The following is a 19,606-nucleotide window of genomic DNA, read 5'->3' as shown; positions in this document are numbered from 1 at the left end:
AAATAGAAATGGTAATTAGGTGGCACAGTGCAGGGATTAGCTAACACTCAGGTGGTAATCATTTTGCTGTATATAAATGTTTGCAATCTGTAATTGCAATATGTAATTGTACACCTTAAAGTACACAATGTTACATGTCAGTTATATCTCAGTAAAACTGGGGGGGGGGGGATATAGGAATTAGTTCTAGTTAGTTTACATTTTAATAACAAAAATAGTATTGCATTATTGACATTATCTTCAACTTGGCTTTTTAAATTTGTCTTCCGTCACTGAGTCCCTCTAGATCAATGTGGCTACAACTCGTTCTTTTAAATACAGGCCTTAAATCTATAGCGTGAATGTAGTTTAGTTGACTAAGCCCTTCTCCTGTCAGTGGACACGTGGATTATTTCTGGGTTTTTGCCCGTGTAACAGAGCGTGATTTTCTAGGGCACTGCTTGTGTAGATCAGAGTTCTAAAGGTCGACTGCTTTGGAATCACTTCCCCAAAAAGCTGTGATGATTCACACTTTCACCAGAATTACAGGGGGGTTTCTGTCCCCACACCTTGGCTGGCAGTAGCTACTCAGGAGCTTTTTAATTTTCATCAGTCTGATGGGTAAAAATGGTATCTCCTTGTTTTACTGTCCACATTTCTCTCTACTACTCAGCCATAAAAAATAACAATGCCATTCACAGCAACATGGATGGACCTGGAGATTGTCATTCTAAGTGAAGTAAGCCAGAAAGAGAAAGAAAAATACCATATGAGATCGCTCATATGTGGAATCTAAAAAAAAAAAAAAGACAGACAAACTTATTTACAAAACAGAAACAGACTCACAGACATAGAAAACAAACTTATCATGACCGAAGGGGAAGGGGATTGGAAAGGATAAATTGGGAGTTCTAGATTTACAGATACTAACTAATATATATAAAATAGATAAATAACAAGTTTCTACTGTAGAGCACAGGGAACTATAGTCAATATCTTATAGTAACATATGATGAAAAAGAATATGAAAATGAATATATGTAAAAAACACATTTCTGTCATTAATAATATTGAATATCTTTTCACAGCATCATAAATTATTTGCATCAGCCCTTGTGTGAGTTGCTTGTTACCGTTTGTTGGTTAGCTTTCTAAAGGATTACTCAGCTTTTCCTTCTTATTTTGGAGTGCCTTTCCTTACATTAGAGATATTAAGCCTTTGTTTATCATATATGTTCCCAATACTTTCCCCAACCCACTATTTTTCTTTTTTCTGTTATCTTTTGCTGTAACAAAAATACCAGAATATATAATCAAATTTGCCTGTATTTTCCTTGATGGCATTTGGGTTATACAAGAAGATTATTTCCATCTCAGTTTTATGTAAACATTCTCCTAGAGTCTCTTACACTGTTTTTATTATTTTTTTTTTTACACTTTAAGCTTTCATTTTTCTGGTATTTATTTGATATGTAGCATGAGGGAGGGAGTCTAGCTTTAAGCCCTTCTAGATAGATGATCAATTATTCCAGCACAATTTATAAAACAAAGCTTCCTTTTCCCTCTGAATTGAAATGCCTCTGTTGCCATTTCCCCCTACTGTATACCTGTGTACATTTTGGGATTCTCTGCTCTGGTCCACTTGCCTACTCGTCTGTTTCTGTTCCAATGTCATACTGCTTTGATTGTGGGCATTTCGTGTCAACCTTACAGTCTGTGAATGCAAGTTTTTTACTCCTTATTTGCTTTTTTTCCAAAAACATCTCGACTGTTACTAGACGTCTGTTCCTCCGTGTTGTGCATTCCCCATGGCAACTCTCTTTTGTTTGTACAGCATTTGTGTTCTTTGATGGGATCTTACCGTTTTCCTCCTAAAGGTTTCCTGGACCTATTTTGTTTCCCTGTGATTATTTTGCCCCTGTTTGGTTGGAATATATGTAGTTCTTTCCCGTTTCCAGCCTATTGTTACAAGTATGGAGGAAAGCTCTTCTGTTTAGGTGTTTATTCGGTCCCCTTACCAACTACTCTAGTGGTTTTTAGAGGAGTTCCTTGAGCCTCTTAGATATATTATCAAGTCCTCAGCAAATTCAAAGCATGTTTGTCTCCTCTTTTCTAATATTTATATAACTTACTTTATTTCATGGGTTATGTGTGTATCACCAGAAATGTCAAAAGTTGGATCATCAGCAAAAGGGCAGATGTATCTCTCTTGTTCCTGGTTTTCGAGGTCTTGGCATCAGCAGTTTATGGGCATTTGCTGTAGAATTTTGGTAGATAGACAGTTGTAATACTTAGGTGGTTTCCATGTATTTCTTTTTGCTTAGAGTTTTTATTAGGAAAGGTTGCTGAGTATTGTCCTATCCCTTTTTGGCAGCTATGGATATATTCACATAGTTTTTCTAATTTTATTTGTTGATAATAGATGTTGACCCAACTTTGAAGTCCTGTAGTAAATGCTAATTGGAGCTTTTACCACTGGATTTGATCTGTTGATATTTTACCTTATAACTTTGCATCTATATTTATAGGTGAATTGATCTATAATTTCCTATTTTTATTGTCTTTATGAGATTTTGGTATAAATGCTACATTAGATTTTCAGAATGACTTGGGGGAACTTTCCATCTTATAATCTGGAGAAGTTTCATATGAATGATTCATTGTTAAAGGTTAATTAGATAAAGCAGGTCTTTATTTTTGGACTTCTTTTGGAGTCATTGGTCAATTCAGGTTGTCTGCTTTTGTTTATGTGCAGTTCAAGAGGTTATATTTGGTAGAAAATCATCCATTTCCTTTAGATTTTTGAATTTGCGATCATGGTGTATCACGTTTACGCTTTTTGATAATTCTTTTTTCTATATCTGTAGTTATATTTCCATTTATGGTGCCAATTTATGAGGGAAACAGTTTTACTTTTTCTCTTCTGAATTTAATTAGACCAGTCGGGGATTTATACCCATCAGGTCCTATCAATGGACCAGTAGATTTTATGTTTTTACAATTGATTGTGTTTGTTCCTTCATTCATTTTGGCTTTTATCTGCTCTAAAACGTTCGCGACATCTTCACTAAGTGTTTTGTTGATATGTTGTGGTTAAGGCAAAGCTCTGGCCTGAGACCTCCTGGCTCTCGTCTGGGCTCCAGGCCTCACTGCTGTAGGGCCTCTACCTGCTTATTGAACATCTCTGGGTCTTGGTTGCCCTATGTATTGATTTTTATCTCGTTCTTCATGTAGTTCTAGAAGTTTTTGCTTTGTGTACCTGGAACATTGCCTTGTGACCCATTTGGACCTATTTCATGATATCAAATATCCGCTTTAATCCTGCTGATGCTTCTGCCCTCCAGAGTTTGCTCTCCCCTTGTGACACTGCTTTTTCTTTGCCTCAACCTTGTATGAGTTTTCCCAGCCTTTTAGTTTTTTTTTTTTTTCTTTGTCTTGGGTGTATATCTTGTAAACAGCATTCAGTTTTCATTCCCATCTGACAGCGTCTCTTTTGAGAGAGGGCTCCACCCAGTAATTCACATTTGTGTGAGACCTGCCGTGTCGGTTTACTGCCCCCATCTTTTTTTATTATATTTGCTGCTATTTCCTTTTTATTTTTTTTCTTACCTTTGCTGGTTTCCTAGTTTCTAGAGAACACTGATATTCTATTTTCCTTATCATGTTACCTCTCTGAGCCTTGGCTGGTCTCAGTCATAAACAGGGGTAATTACAGTATCCACCTTGGAGGCCAGCTGTGCACTTAGCCTGGGGCCTGGCACATAGTAAGTGCTCAATAAACATTAATCATTAAATCAGCCTCACATCGCGAGAGGAAATCATGATCACCTACTCCTTACGTGTAACAGTGTTTGGTGTCTGGTGTTTCCCCCAGCACTTTCTTATCATATTTGATCTGTATAACATCTCAGAAAGAAATGGGAGGAATATAATCTGTTTAACAGAAGAAAATATTGAGGTTTCGAGACATTCTGTTACTTGTCCAAGAATAGAAGATACTCAGCAGTGACGCTCAGACCAGAACCTGAGTCTCTTTAACCTGGGGGATTTTCTCATTTCATGATTCCTGAGCTGTGCCTCCCCCATCTTTCATGTAGAGCAGTGGTTCTCACATTTTTGTGTAATTGGAATCCCTGGGGGCTTTTTAAAATCCCAAGGCCCAGGCCACACTGTATACTAGCTAAATCTGAATCTTTGGGATGGGGACCCAAATCAGTAGTTTTCAAAACTCCCCTGGTGATTCCAGTGCGCACCTGAGGTTGAAAGCCGGTGACTTTCATTTTCTTGGCTTAAGGGTAAAAGCAGAAGTGGTTGACATCTGTGTCTGTGACCTTCTCCACGGGTAACTCCTGCTACCCTCACCAAGATAGGGAAAGAGCTTGGAAGTTACTATTGTGTTCCACGAATGAGAAGACAAAGAAAAGACAATGTTGCTTTTCTTTTCTGTGGCCCTTTTGGATACAGAAAGTGAAATTACATATAGTGCAGCCTGAGTCATAAGGACTCCTTGAGCTTCCCCAAAGCAGGTGGTATTTTATTATTATTATTATTCAAGTGAATTTCAAAGTCAGGGTTGCAGTGGGTGTGTCTAGCTCCCGTGATCTCTAACCTACGACAGCACTGTCCTTCTGTGCTGCGGGCAGAAGAGAGAGGGTTAGCCCAGAGGGGTCCAGCAGTCAGGAACGATGACCCTGGAACCAGAGGTAAGTGCTCCTACCTTTCCAGGTGTGCAGTGGGATCGAATTGGCATTTTTGATTCAGAATATCAGACAAAGGTAGACGTAAAAAGGGCGTGTTGCTGCCATGTGTACCCAGCCCGACAACTCCCTTGACTGCTGGCATTCGTGGCAGTAACCTTGCTGAAGTGGTCATCTTGTTTTTTTGGTGTTTTTGCTCTGCTTCCCCCATCAGCTGGTTGGTATTTTTTAATGTAATTGCTGCTTCCGTGGGAGCCACGGCTGGTCCTGGTTCACCACGCCTCTGTGTCAGGCATCGCCTGGTTCTCAGGCTGCCAGAACCTGTCCATGCCTGCAGATGGGAAACCGCTGAGAAGCCCACGTTGATTTTCCACTGGCAGCGGCCGGCTTCTCAGTTAGGTTTTGCTGGTGTTTGGCAAGGAAAGTCTTGAGAGCCCACACCACGTGGGCTGGACACACTTTTGAAAGAGCTACAGGCGAAGCCAGATCAGACCTGGCCAAAGCCACTCCTGGCTCTGGCTCGTGGGTGCCCCTCTGGAAAGCCGCCAAACCCTCGCCTGAATGTTCAGTGAGACAGCCGGTGTTCGTGGTGACGGTGCTGTCAGTGTTTGCTCTGTTGCCATAAGAAATAACACTTTGATGTTGGCACACTCAGGAAGGAGCAGGAAAACAGAAGTGGCAGGAGAGGCCTAAGCAGGTCCTGGACTAACTATGGTGTTTGTCCCCATCCAGCAGTGAGAGGGCTGTTTGCAGTGTGGGAGGAGACAAGAGCTGAAATTGATTTTGAAACAGCTCAATTGGGAAATTATTAATGTCCTTGTAAAAGTCCCTCATGATTTCAAATCTTGCAGCTAACGTAGAGAACATCATTTATTACTACTACTACTACTACTACTACTACTACTACTACTACTATTATTATTATTATTACCATCACTTTTGGGATCAGCTCTGACTTATGATATACCTTAAAAATTCCAGGAGACCGGCCATTCAGGTGCCTTTGCCTGTGCCCGAGCACAGACTTCCTGGCTGCACATTTTGGGAGCTGAAGCAGCCCTTCTCCTTCCCTGTGATCTGGTGGGTCTGATGATTTGCAAATGTGGGATGCTCGGAAGGGGGGGGATGCAGCACGTACTGGTCAGTCTTTGCCAGGGACTTCGGGAGCCGCTGAGGAGGGGCTGCGTGCTCCCCAGGGCACCTGGTGCACTGTGGGTCAACAGTCTTTCCCAAGGGACCCTGAGACCTGTGGAAAGCATCCTGTCCCCGGTTAAGACTAACATTTAGCACAAGGGTCTAATTCAAGAATTTTACGCTTTCCAGAGCATTTCTACACACGCACCTTGCACCTTCTCGGTTCCTCTCTCCCCCTCCTCACTGCGGGGTGCAGTCTCATAGCAGATGGAGGAACTGGACTCCCCAGAATTAAGTCTCTGGGGCAGCAAGGCCCTGGCCTGTAAGAGGCAGCGCTAGAAGCAGACTGAACGCCCGTGGTCCAGCCTTTTCACCACTCACTTGTGTGACAGGAAGAGAAGGCTTCAGCTGCCCTCTGAGAGTCGTGAGATCAGACTCAGGACTGTCCCAGGCCTCTTCCATCAGCTCCACTCTTCCCGTGCCCAAGAATGTAGCCGATTATTCTTCAGGTGTCTGTTTTCTTGAGTTCCCAAGTACCAAGTCTTTCCCCGCCCCCACGCCCTGTTCACATGCTTTCCCTGCGGAACAGAATCACCTCTGTGATGCTTCCCATACGGTCAGTGCTTCTTAGAACCTGAGAACGGTCAGGGAGGGTCCCAGGGTGGAGCAGGTGAGCGACTGCCCTGTATCATCTTTCAGGTCCGTGTTCACGGCCGACGGTCCCACTGGACCACAAAACGTAATAGGAAGGTGCAATTCTGTAAACCAGTTGTATTTAGTTAAAAATGGAGAGAATGATTAATAGAGATGCAGACATAACGAAATTATTATTTGAACTTGTGTGACAAACTAGAAAACACAAGAAAAAAACAAGAGGAGAAGAAACATCAGCATTTGTCATTGAAACTGTTGGCTGTCAGCATGGACAAGAATATTCAGAGGGATGCAGATAAATTCCCGACATGTAAAAGTTAATCCCTGGAAACTCATGAGAATGTATTTTTAAAAAGCACATTCATGCCAGTTATAAAAGAAAGTGATCGCATTTCAAAATTTTAAAGATATGTAAAGACATATAAAGACACATAACCACAAATAAGACAAATGTCAAAGTTATTTATGGTAAAATATTGTAATGTAATAGAATACAGTTTTACTATCCTACACTAATACAGTAAAACACAATTTTAAAAAGAAATGTAAAAAAGAAATAGTAGAAGAGACTTGAGGAAAAAAGAACTGACAGAGACTGAAATCCCAAAGAGATCACTGAGGCAATTATATGTCAGTTGATCGTTGAATTGAACTCAGTCCGTGTTTATAGATTATGTTCAGATGCTCGGACTCAGCAGCGCCCAAGCCAGAGCCACAAGAGTAAGGAGTTAAGAGAAATGAACAGTTAATTTACACATGAGAAAACACAGACAGTAAATCATGGCCTGGAAACATGTATGACCTTATTGGTAATTTACAGAAATTCAAATTAAAATGACTTGAAAGTAGTGTCACATACCTATTAAACTAGCAAAAATTAATATAAATGCTGAGTAAGACACTTGGCAGGGTCAAAGAGAGAGGGGCACCAGGGCCTTGCTGCTGGCACTATAAATTGGTTCCATATGTGTGGAAAGTAATTGGCATCATGTGACAAAAGCTGTAAAACTCTTTTCTCCCAGAGAACAGTTCTGAATCTGGTATTTCCTTCCTGAAAGATACCTCTAGGACATAATTCAAAAGAAGAAAAAAAAAAGTAATTGCCACCATTGCACTGCTCAAAGCACTGCTATTTATAATAAGAAACTAGGGGCAAGAAACCCAAGTGTCCCTGCTGCCCATGTGGTCCCTGCAGGCTGGACATCCTGTGGCCAGAAGAGAGCGTGCCTGTCCCCTCAGCCCTCAGGACATCACTTCTCCTTGATGCCAGTGCTGCCTCCGCATCTCAGCCCCACACAGCATCCTCGGGAAGGCCTTCCTTAACCCACAGGCCTGGTCAGACACCCCCGTCCATCTTTTAGAGGCTCCTGCCATTTTATTCATAGCACTTAACATTAAGTGTGGGGTTGTTGGTTTGGGGGACATTCTTGTTTAATGTCAATTCCCCCATTTAACTGGAAGCTTCTCCAGGGCAGGGATTTGTCCAAATTTGCTCATTTTGTGTTTGCGCCTCAGTCTAGAGCCTGGAACAGGAGGAGTAGATGGTTGCTTGGATGGATGGATGGATGGATAAAGTCTTAAATATGCAGTAAACTTCCGTTTACATAGAACTTCATGGCTAACAAAGTACGTTGCCAAACATTCCACTTTAATCTTCTATGCAATCCTGGGAGGCAGAAATTTTTGTTTTCATTTAACAGTTGAGGAAACAAAGTTCTCTCAACAGTGAGTTAAGTCTTAGTAACTGCAAAGACAGTATTTTTATTTCTTGCTTTTCTCTCCCTCTCTCAAATAGCTATTGGCACAATTCTTACATTGGAACTAGTGAAGGGAGATTTCTTGTAAACTTCCTATTTTTAAAAGGAATGATGGGGGGGGCGGGGGAAGCCCAGTGTTGATTTTAAACCCCACGTACCTATTTTTAAGGATTTTAGTGAAGAAAAAGTGATACGTTTTATTAATGTTTTGGCATCCAGATAATAAAAGGAAGGCCACTTTGCTTTAACAGAATGTACTGATTGGTGGTTTTCCATAAGCCACCACGGTGCTGTTTTCTTGGTATAGATCCTGGTTGGTTGCAAAACTTGAATTTTTGAGTTTAGTTGTTGGTTTCTATTCTAGAAGATTTTGTTATGGTTTTCACAGCCCTGTATATACATATAAGTGGCCTAGAATTTTCATGGCTCTTGCAAAGTAACTGATTTTGACTCATAAAATGAAGTGAGTCCTCTGTTAAGGAATCATGTATGTAATATAGAAACTATTTTCCTTTGAAAATTTGGTTGAAAAAAATTATATTGAATTAGGAGCCTTTGGGGAAGTGATTCTTATGTTTTTTCCCTTGTTTGTTTGTCTTTTATACATTATTTTGGTTTTTCTCTTCTTGTGTGACTTGGAGACTTCTTTATTTTGGAAGTCGATCTTTCATTTCCGCATCATTGTCTGGCGGGTGAACTCTGGCTGAGGACCTCTCCCACAACTTAAACGTTGTTTTGGAAGCGGCTGTTAGATTGTCATTTTCATTCTTAGGTTATTAAAGTACATTTTCTTTGATTTTTAATTCAGTCAATTGATGATCAATTTTATTATTTTCCCGAAGACTCTAGAATTGGTTTGATTCACCAGCCTCCTTGGTTTTTTTGCTTCCTTTTGGTTTTTCTATTTTTAGTCTAATTTTGTTTTCATTTTCTTGCTTTCTTTTAGGTTTCCATTCTAAGCAGGGTGGGGCTGCTTTATTATGCTTCATTTTTTTTTTCTTTTTGTCACTATGGTAAGAGTTGGGTGGGTTTTTTTCCCATTACTTGTGATGCTTTCGTTGTTCTAAAAATATATTCTGCTGCCGTAAACCAGTGTTTCTCTCCTACCCAAGCATTACTTGAAAGGGTATTTTTAATTCCAAATAATTGGACACCTTTTAATTCTGCTCCCATCATTGGTTTCTCCTTTCACTTTGCCTTAGTCCAGGGAGAAGATACGTAGGAGGCTTGCCTTTTTTCCCTCTTGTTTTCCTTTCTCTTTTGCTTCTTACCCAGAATCTAATCAATTTATGTGCAAGTTCATACTGATTTGAAAACAAAACTCATTCTCCTGCCCCCTTCTATTTGGTGATCTCCCATGCTTATTGTAGTCTGGAGCTTTTTCATTCCTTCATTCTTTTTTTCTTTTCTTTTTTTTTTTTTATCTGATCTGTCGTATGGTGCTAATATTTTTCTTGAATTTTCATGAATTTATTTATTACATATTTTTGTCCTGGGCTGGAACAACAAAGATTAACTTGGTTGTATTGGGGGGTTATGGTTGTTTAAGTGTCTTTATCACTTTCGAGGTGGCTTGGTCATCTCTCGTCATGCCTTTGAAATCATGTCAGCTATTCCACAGCCATGTGAGCATGGTGCCGGGTAGGAAGGGACCAGACGGAGCATCAGGCTCCTGAATCGTGAGCCTGGTTCTTTTACCTTCAAACAGGTCATCTCGCTGAGGCTTTTCATGTGCAAATAGTGCCCAACCTTACACAGTTGCTGTGAGCATCGTTGAAAAAGTTCTGTGCGAGCTTCGCGGAGTCACCAGGAAGGTGTTATCATGTGATCACAGCTCAACTTCCAGAAAGTTCTTCCGCAGAGCTCAGGCTTGAGTGTGCCCTGGAAGGCAGCAGGCTGTTCCGGGTTGACTGTTTAAAATACCATCATGGGGAGGGAAGGGTATATAGCTCAAGTGGTAGAGCGTATGCTCAGCATGCATGGGGTACCTCCATTAAGAAAACTAATGAAGTAAATAAACTTAATTACCTCCCCCACCGAAAAAGAATTAAAATAAAATGCCATCATGGGCTTGCTTGTAAGTTATTTCTGTGCTTACATTTCTCATTGATCTGGCTTCCTTGGTAATAGTTTCCCTTTTCTGGGTGTGTTTAAGTTATACTGACAGCTAACTGCTACTAACTCTGGCATTTACAGTATTTTTAGCAGGCATGCGTTTGTCAGAACTCGTTTCATTGTCTTCCTCTTGGTCATTTAGTTTAATAATTGAGTCATGTCATTAATCTCCCTTCTGAGTTCAGAAGGAAGCTGTCCTCCCCTTTCTCTTTTTCCTCTCTTCTCTTACTCCCTTAAGTATTCTCGGGTCTTTTCTGAAATTCTCCTTTTACACCATCGAGTCCTCCCAGGCTTTTCCCTAATTTAATGACTGGCTTTACTGCCCTTCTCCTTACTTCTTTATTAGATTTCTGACCTACTTATCTCAAGAGACATCCTTCTGGCTTTCTTTCTTTTCCTTTCTTCATCCGTGGGTTTCTTATTTTTTAATTTTTTTAAACTTTTCTTTTTGATTTTGGGGTGGGGGGGATAATTGGGTTATTTATTCATTTATTTCAATAGAGGTGCTGGGGACTGAACCCAGGACCTCATGCATGCTAAGCCGGTGCTCTACCACTGAGCTCTACCCTCCCCCAATCTGTGGGTTTCTGTGATGCAGTGTTCTCAGGTCTTGACTCTCCCATCTTCACTTGACTTGTTGCCATTTGTCTCAGTGCTGCCGTAACAAAGTACCAAACACTGGTTGGCTTAAAATAACAGAAATGTACTGTCTGGAGTTCTGGAAGCTGGCAGTCTGACATCCGGGTGTTGGCAGGGCCGTGCTCCCTGTCACAGCTCCAGGGCAGGACCTCGTGGCCCCTTCCTAGCATGTGGTGGTTGCTGGCAGTCCTCGGTGCTTCCCAGCTTGTACCTCTCTTTTGCAGGGACATGGTTCAGTCCGTCACACCATCCTGGTGGGCCGTTGCTCCATTGCCTTTGGCCTGGTCCACCCACCAGGCCGCCTCACATCACAGGCAGATGGCCAGTCGAGGACCAGGCTCCTTCTCATCCCTTTTCAATGCCCCTTCCCTCCTTGAGAGCCGGTCCCTGCCAGGGTGCAGGGTCTCGAGCAGTAGGCATCTGGAAGCCTCACGTGGAGAGTTTTCTGGGCTGAGGATGTCGGGCATATCAGTTCTTACCTGCCGTAGCCCCCACCTGCACGAGGAGCCTGGGCCAGAGGCTGCCTCCAGTGTGCTGATCCCCTGTCCAGCTGAATCCCTGTTCCCTAGAGTGTCCCTCTGATGGTCTGGGCTCCTGGAGAACATTTGCAGGCTTGAAATCCACCCCCAACTTGTTGGCATCCATGCAAAGACCCCCTTCCGCAGTGACATCACTCAGGTGACCTGGGATGTGTCTTCAGATTCTGTGGCTGGCTCAGCTGCTCCGAGCATCTTTGTTTTGGGGGTTTCTTAGGGCTTGCTCTTCAGACCTTTTAGTGAGTTGGTTTCTTTCAGATGAGCCCCGTTGGCTTTTCCCTCCTCCAGCTGCCTGGTGCCCGGACTGCTCCTTCACATCTCAGAAGGTGGCCCTTGTCTTCCTGGCTGGTTCAACAAGAAGACGACCCTCTGCCACCAAGCAGGAATCTTTGCTTACCCACAAAAAGAAAGGCTTGGGTTTTATGTGGGCCAAGGATTCGTGAATACACGTTAGAACATCCTGTATGTTTCTCCCCCATTTTGACACATGTTCTCGACTGAAGAGACTAATCCTGTCGCACTGGTGGGCTCTCCACATCCAGCTGTCTTTGATTTCGCAGCGCAGTGTGCATGGATTTAATTCTACGATGGCTGGCTTCTCCCACTCAGAACCAGGTCTGTCGTGGTGCTGTCAGGACTACACACAAATAAACACGGAGGGCCCCAGGGCTTGCCCGGCCAAGTTTCAGTGTCAGGTGCGCTGTGCATACGCCCTCCTTCCTTCTTCGCCACCGCTTTGGAAACACCTGGGCACCCTCTCATGTTTGTGCACCAAAAGGAAAATGACTTTTGTAAATGAAAGTTTTCAAACTGCCCCAAGGCCAAGTAGAAACCTTCCCTGTCTTTCCAACCACCATCCAGCCCAGAAATCTTCTCACAAGCATGTCTCTATTCCGCGCGTATCCTCGTGTTTGCAGACTTCTGCTTTTTACAACTTCTCCCAGGGCTTGACTTTCATAGACTTCAACTCTGTAGAAACTCGGGTGGGTGTAAGACCTAGAAAGAGCTCGATTTTAGGAACTGGTGGGTGATATTTGCTTCCTCCTTGTTCTCATGTCTGGGGAACTCAGTGGCACACACAGCCACTCACTTCTCATTGATGATTTACTTCTGATCAACAGCGCCCCCCAAAGATGCCCAGGATGCTTCCCTACACGTGTTCTTTCCTTGCTTTGTGGTCAACATCACATGCTCTTAGTCCATGCAAACCAAGAAACCCGTGAGGTTAGGGCGATCGATGCATGTTCGATTCACACGGCTCTTCCTTCCAGCCATGAGCTCCCTGAACGTTGGTTCCCTCTGCAGTGTCCGCATCTTCAACCCACCCCAGTGCCTGACAGGCTGGCCTGTACATGGCAGTGCTCAAGTCACCACTGCTGAACGTGCAGGCCCGGGTTAAGCAAGATGATGTCCCTGTTACGTAACTGGGGGCCATAAGGCAGACCCTTGTTGGAGGTGAAGACGGTGGTCCTTGCACCAGAGCTTACAGGATTAGTAGGATTTCGACAGGAGGGAGGAGGGCCGTGGACTCCAGCGGGGAGAAAGCAGAGCAGGGAGCGCCCCTCCCCCTTTGTCGTGGTGGCAGGAGAGTGTGAAGGCAGAGGCCAGCCCGCCTGCAGAATCTGGGGTCCTTGACGGACCTCATGACACCCACCATCAAAAGGAGGCCGGCTCTCAGGCGTAAGATTTATAGAGCTCTCTGAGCTCCAGGACCACCAACCTTGTGTCTCCCGCAGTCCCACAGCCCCCTGGCCGCCCTTCGGTACACTGGTCAGTCACTTACTGAAGGTGAGGCGACACCTCCTGATCCCCATGTCCTTCCTGTGAATGTCAGCATTGGGTCCACTTTCTGAGTCCTGTGTTTCATTTCTGAGCAGGCAGTTTCTGTGCTTTAATTGGCAATTTCCCCTTGGTCTTGAATCCTTTGCTCTGGGAGTATGCCCATTCCCCAGTTTCTTCCACCTCGAACAAATTATTAACTCCACAAGATATCCACCAACAGGAATGCAGCGGGCAGGCAGAGGTCACGGAAGAGACAGTGAGAAGTGAGACAGAAAGTTAAAAAGTACTGGGGGCAAGTGTTCATAGCAGCACTATTTACAACAGCCAAGACATGGAAACAGCCTAAATGTCCATCAACAGGTGACTGGATAAAGAAGCTGTGGTGTATTTATACAACAGAATACTACTTAGCCATAAAAAAAGAATAAACTAATGCCATTTGTAGCAACATCGATGGACCTAGAGATTGTCATTCTAAGTGAAGTAAGACAGAAAGAGAAAGAAAAATACCATATGAGATCACTTATATGTAGAATCTAAGAAGAAAGAAAAAAGAAAAAAGAGGACACTAATGAACTCATCTCCAAAACAGAAATAGACTCGCAGACATAGTGAACAATGTTATTGGGGAAAGGGGGTGGGAAGGGATAAATTAGAGAGTTTGAGATTTGCAAATGTTAACCACTGTATATAAAAATAGATAAAAAAAAACAAATTTCTAAATCTAAAAAAAGAATAAAGGGGACACTAATGAACTCATCGAGAAAATAGAAGACAGCTAGAATGACTTGAAAACTTGCAGTGCCAGCATTGAAAAAGACATGAAAAGGCATGAGGACACTCTTCCAGATTAAAGGAAAGTAGAAAACATGACAACTAAATACAACATGTGATTCTTGATGGGATCCTGGATCAGGACACAAAATAGTTATAAAAGACATTTCTGGCATATTTGGGAATTTTTGAACATAGACTGTGGATTTGATAATACTGTATTCATTTCATTTCTTGAAAATGATAAATATATGGTTGTCAAATATTTGGAATGGTAGGAAAATAATCTCGTTCTTTGGAGATACATGTTGAAATATTGGGGGGGGGGGTTGAAGTGCCACCGATAGCTGTAATTTACTTTCAAATGATTCAGCCAAAGAAATGAAAAGTGTGTACATGTTTGTATTTTGTGTCAAGCAAAAGGAGAGAAAGCAGATGTGGCAACATATTAACAATTGGCAGATCTGGGTGAAGGGTGTATGAATGGGTATGCATTGTGTCCTAGTTCAACATTTCTGTAGTTTTGAAATTTTTCAAAATAAAAAATTGTTGGGGGGAAGTAATGTAAAAACAAGCCTACAGCAATAGCATGACTGGTCTAAGGAGAAAAAAATCAACTGAAACTAAAACGCCTTTCTCTTGATCCAAAATCCAGTATACCATCACCTGTCCATCTTAATCCAGGGGAATGGAGAGAGGGACAGACAGACAGAGACACAGTGCCTCATCTCCTTGGTTCAAAGACCAGAGCTTTGAGAAAGTGTCATAGACTCTGTCTGGTGCATCCCAGCCAAGTTAGTCGAGAAGATAAAGACCAGGCACACATCGCCATCTCGTGGCCAGATAAGGAAGTCAGCCTGTTGCTGCCAATTTTGAAAGCAGATTTACCCCCATGTTATTGGTGTCTTTCCCAGTCTGTCTGGTTGTTACAGTTTTTCATTAGTGAAGCATTTATTTTTGTTTCTCTAATTTTCTGACATGGATTTCCAGATGCTTCAGAGAAACAAGCCAAATAAGCCAGTTTCCTTTCCCCAGACACCTACTTGAGCCCCAGATTCTTCGATAATCAAGAAGAAAAGAGAAGAGCCCTGCTCTTGCACAGATCTCTTTTACCACCGTATGCCAGCAGACTGCTGGCTTTTCTGACCCAGTCATATGAGAAAAGCAAAGGAGATTTTTTTTTTCAGAACTTGCCCCAGCAAATGAGTCATCCACTGTCACTTGCATTTTGGCAGGAGAATGGGAAAGCTGTACTGCCAAAGAGGGGGGCCCCCAACTGGAGGCTGTTGATGGCGAGGCTGGAGGTAGCTAACTAGAAAGGTTGGGGGCGTCCTCTGCTTGGTTGGGAGAGTACATTTGGCTTTCTTCTAGTTAGTCTAAGTTGGAAGCAGGGACAGAATTAGGGAAGCTGTCACTTATCAGCCAAGTCCTGGCCATTTGTGGCCAGTTGTTATAGAAGTCACTGTTTAGCTTCCTGGGTTGGTACTAGATATTGCAGTACATCTTCTGGCGAGGCTGGCTTCCTGGACTTTTTATTATAGATAAGGGGGTTAGATTCCTGGCAGGTCGCTGCAGGTTATAGATTAAAGTTCTCTTTTTGATATATGATCTGGCCATTGTCTGTAGATTCATCCTCTCACTCTGGGAGCAGCCCATGCACAAAGCACCCAGTGTGGTGGAAGCGGCTGCAGGCGGCAACTGCTCTAATCACAGGGAAGACAGCCCTGAAGGGAGGTGAGAAGGCCCACGTCAGCCTTCTTCTCCAGTCTCAGCCTTCTTCTCCAGTCTGGGGAGGCTCCTCCAAGCTTGGGTGGTCCCCTCTGTACGGAGCGGGGACCATTCCTGATGTGTTGCCTACCTAACGGTGATCAGCCCTGCAAGAGGTGACACGAAACCCACGTGCTCCCTCTAGAGGCTGGAGAGTGCGTAGCAGGAGCCCTGCAGAGATGACCTTCCCAGGTGCAGGCGCAGGCGGGAATAGGTACCTCCTCCCGGGACTCCGCTGAGATGAGCTGGCAGACTCACACTTGAATAAATCATTGCTTCATTCCACGCCTGCAAGGGCCCTGTGCTCACTGCCAGTGTGCGTTTTTCTCCTTTCTCCCACACCCAGGCTCTTCGAGTGAATTGGTCCCACCTCAAGCTGCCCTGGGTGGATCTGGACTGGCTCATAGACATCTCCTGCCAGATCACGGAGCTGGACCTGTCTGCCAACTGCCTGGCATCCCTCCCCTCGGTCATCCCCTGGGGACTCATCAACCTCCGGAAGCTGAACCTCTCGGACAACCACCTGGGGGAGCTGCCCGGCGTGCAGTCATCAGATGAAATCATCTGCTCCAGGTGGGCTCCTGCCCCTCGGCCCCCGGAACTGAACCCTGGCTGCCACGCCATCCCCTCCTGCATGGTCCTCCTCCTGTAGTTGTGCTCTTTGATTGTAGCTGGTGCTTTTGAAAACAGTTTTTTAGCTAAAATAAGAGAAGGAAGATGCACCTGCCCTTGTGCAAGCCCTTGGACATGAGATCTCCGCCTCCTTTCCAGGTGAATGCAGAGAGGTCTAGCGGGGTGGTTTGTCTGGCCCACGTTTCTGCGGCTCGCTGGCAGCCACACAGCCAAGATGCCCAGACTTGGTCCAGCACACAGGCATCAGAGGTGGGGGCTGGTGGAAGCACTGGGGCCCCAGAGACACCAGCTTTTGGTCCCCCTGCCAGGGAAAGTGGGCAGGGCCTCAGAGAAAATTAACTCCTCAGGACCCTGGACATGGACAGATGGTGTAAGCAGTGAGACCAGGATCTATCGAAGAGAAACTTGATTTTCTTGGTCTACGCAGGACCTGGTGATGGTTAAGGCAAGGAGTAAAAATCATATTGTTCATTTTCAGTGCACACTCTTTCTCCTTGTGCAAGGAGAAAAAGAACACATTTATGGGGAAATATGTAACCGTGATGCTTTACCTCTTTCTTCTGATGCCTTGGCTTCCTGCTTCCTCAACCACAGGCTCCTCGAAATTGACATTTCCAGCAACAAGTTGTCCCATCTGCCGCCGGGATTCCTGCACCTCTCAAAACTTCAAAAACTGACAGCTGCCAAAAATTATTTAGAAAAACTGTTCGAAGAAGAAAATGGTAGGTTTGCTCACCAGTAACCTGCCTTCCTTTGTCATTTCCTTCTTGATTCAGGTTTTGTTTTGTTTTGTTTTGTTTTAACCAATTCCTCCTCCTTTTTTCCCTAGCCACAAACTGGATTGGTTTGCGGAAGCTACAGGAGCTTGATATCTCTGACAATAAATTGACAGAACTCCCCGCGATTTTCCTTCATTCTTTCAAGTCACTCAGCTGTCTGAATGTCTCCAGAAACAACCTGAAGGTGTTTCCAGATGCCTGGGCTTGCCCTTTGGTGAGTATCTTATCGGAAATCGTGAAAGGAGCGTTCAGTCCCGCATCCGCGTTCACCTCATAGAGCTGCCGGCGCTCTGGCCACACGTCCTCCTATCGGCGGCCATGCTGGGGAGCAGAGTGGTCCCCATGTTATGGACGAGCAGTGTCACTCAGCATCCAGCAGCTGAGGGTCTCAGGCAGTAACTCACCTGAGAGCCCACCTGGCTCTGGGTCTGAGATTCGCACTGTGGTACCCACAGGGCTTCCCACAGCTGCGGCCGGCACATCTGGCACAGGATGGATTCTGTGCAGAAAGGCGGGTCGGTTCCTCTAGGACAGATTTAAATAAGAATTAAGAAGAAAAGAAGATATAGTCTGCACCCAAAGCACTGCCAATTACATGGTGGTTTTACTTCTTGGGAAGTTGGCTTATTAAAATAGATGGAACAGCGTAAAGAATATTTGTGTTTTGTTGCTGTTGGGTTTAACAACGAACATGGAAAGTCTCCACCCCTCGCATTAACATTTCTAGTTTAACCGTATGTGTGTGGGGAACCAGCTCTTCTCCAGAGCCTGGTCCTGAATTGTCCTATTTTTTTCAAGGACAATGAGCCAAATGTACCTGAGCGAAGAGAAAGGACCGTGAGCCACCCTGGCAACCATTCCTGTCCCTTCCTTGGAGCAGGGACAGGAAAACAGGACAAAGAGTTTGTAAACCCTTAATTAACTGAACTGTATTTATTACAGAGCCTTGTTGGAATGGCTTTATTTTTGACATCAAATTTGGAAACAGTCTTTCTTGGAGACACGCCCACATTTAAAAAGCAAATTCGTGTCTCATTCTCTTTCTCATCAAACTCCTAGAAATGTTGCAAAGCATCCAAAAATGCCCTGGAGTCTCTACCGGACAAAATGGCTGTGTTTTGGAAGAACCACCTTAAGGACGTGGACTTCTCGGAAAATGCACTCAAAGAAGTTCCCCTGGGACTTTTTCAGCTGGATGTAAGTCTCACAGCACTCTCTTTCTCATTTTCAGCTTTTGTAAGAAAATCATTCCACATCCCAGGAAAAATCTGTTGTCCTTCTCCTGGGCTCCTGAGACCAAAAAAAAAAAGAAAAAAAAAGTTAAGAAAGCTAACTGTCAAAAACAGGCAGGGTGGGGCACAAAGATTGGGAGGAAATGTGGAGAATGGAAACTCTGGGATGATGACTTTTTTATTCTCCAGAACTTTCTTTTTTTTATTGTTTCAATTTCTTTGTTGGGGAGATAGTTAGTTGTACTTATTTATTTATTTTTAGAGGAGGCACTGGGGTTTGAACCCAGGACCTTGTGCATGCTAAGCATGTGCTCTGCCACTGAGCTATACCTTCCCCACCAAAACTTGCTTTAATGTTGACAGTTGTAAGCACAGCCCAGCAGCCCCTCAGCCTGACCTTCACTGGCCCTGTCCCTCCCCAGCTCCGGGCTGGGCCTGCCGGACCTGCCAGAGTCCGAAGCCCAGGCAGCTCTGCAGGGCCGGGCCTTCACATCCCTGCCGTCCTCCCCGGAGGTGGCAGAACTGGGCATCCTGGGCATGCATTCAAGAAAGTGCCTTTTTCCAGAACCTTCTATGTGTGTGTCCCAGCCTGGGGATGCCTTCTTGCTTTAGGTCGTTTGCAGTTCTGTCTGTTTTCCCCACTCCAGTGGGAACCTTTGAAAGCACAGCATAGATCCTATTCACCACCTGGTGCCCAAGACCAGCCCCAGAATGGGCAGTTCTCACTCACCCCAAAGGCATCCGGGTAGCCCCCGGCAGAGAGCAGAGGCCTGGGCCCCCACTTCTGCCATGCCGGCCGCCAGCTCTCCTCCAAGGCCTGGTGCAATGTCCTCACGTTCGGGGATCCCTAAAAGGCAGTGGAGGCCCCTTCCACATGCACGTTCTCAGGAAGGAGGACCATCAAGTCCTGGGCGCTGGGACAGACACACAGGGATTTAAAGTGGGGCAGGCTGTTCGCCCTTCTGAGCCACCCCCAAGGTGGACAGGATAGTTGGTGTTCCTGGTGACACCCTCAAGAGAAGGTTATAATCGTCCCCCTGTACTCTTATTAAGGTAAAAACACATTACAAGGTGGAGGGTAGAGACTGGTCCCCTCAGTGACTGGGTTTTCCCACAGGGCCTGTGTGT

The 19,606-nt window shown here is 44.4% G+C and overlaps 1 protein-coding gene across 3 annotated transcripts in view; it reads left to right on the top strand.

Annotated features, from left to right (window-relative positions):
* Window positions 1–19,606, top strand: part of LRRK1 (leucine rich repeat kinase 1) — a 118,257-nt gene that overhangs the window by 53,594 nt on the left and 45,057 nt on the right. For all 3 annotated transcript variants that reach the window (XM_010962893.3, XM_074354227.1, XM_074354228.1), the window contains exons 7-10: window positions 16,181–16,407; window positions 17,062–17,189; window positions 17,297–17,460; window positions 18,306–18,443. In XM_010962893.3, coding sequence (XP_010961195.2) covers window positions 16,181–16,407; window positions 17,062–17,189; window positions 17,297–17,460; window positions 18,306–18,443 — 657 coding nt within the window. The remainder of the gene's footprint in view (window positions 1–16,180; window positions 16,408–17,061; window positions 17,190–17,296; window positions 17,461–18,305; window positions 18,444–19,606) is intronic.

Source organism: Camelus bactrianus, chromosome 27 (genome assembly GCF_048773025.1).
Source record: "Camelus bactrianus isolate YW-2024 breed Bactrian camel chromosome 27, ASM4877302v1, whole genome shotgun sequence".
Classification (NCBI taxonomy): Eukaryota; Metazoa; Chordata; class Mammalia; order Artiodactyla; family Camelidae; genus Camelus; species Camelus bactrianus.
The sequence above is the reverse complement of the archived record's forward strand: the minus strand, read 5'-3'. Positions and strand labels throughout refer to the sequence as shown.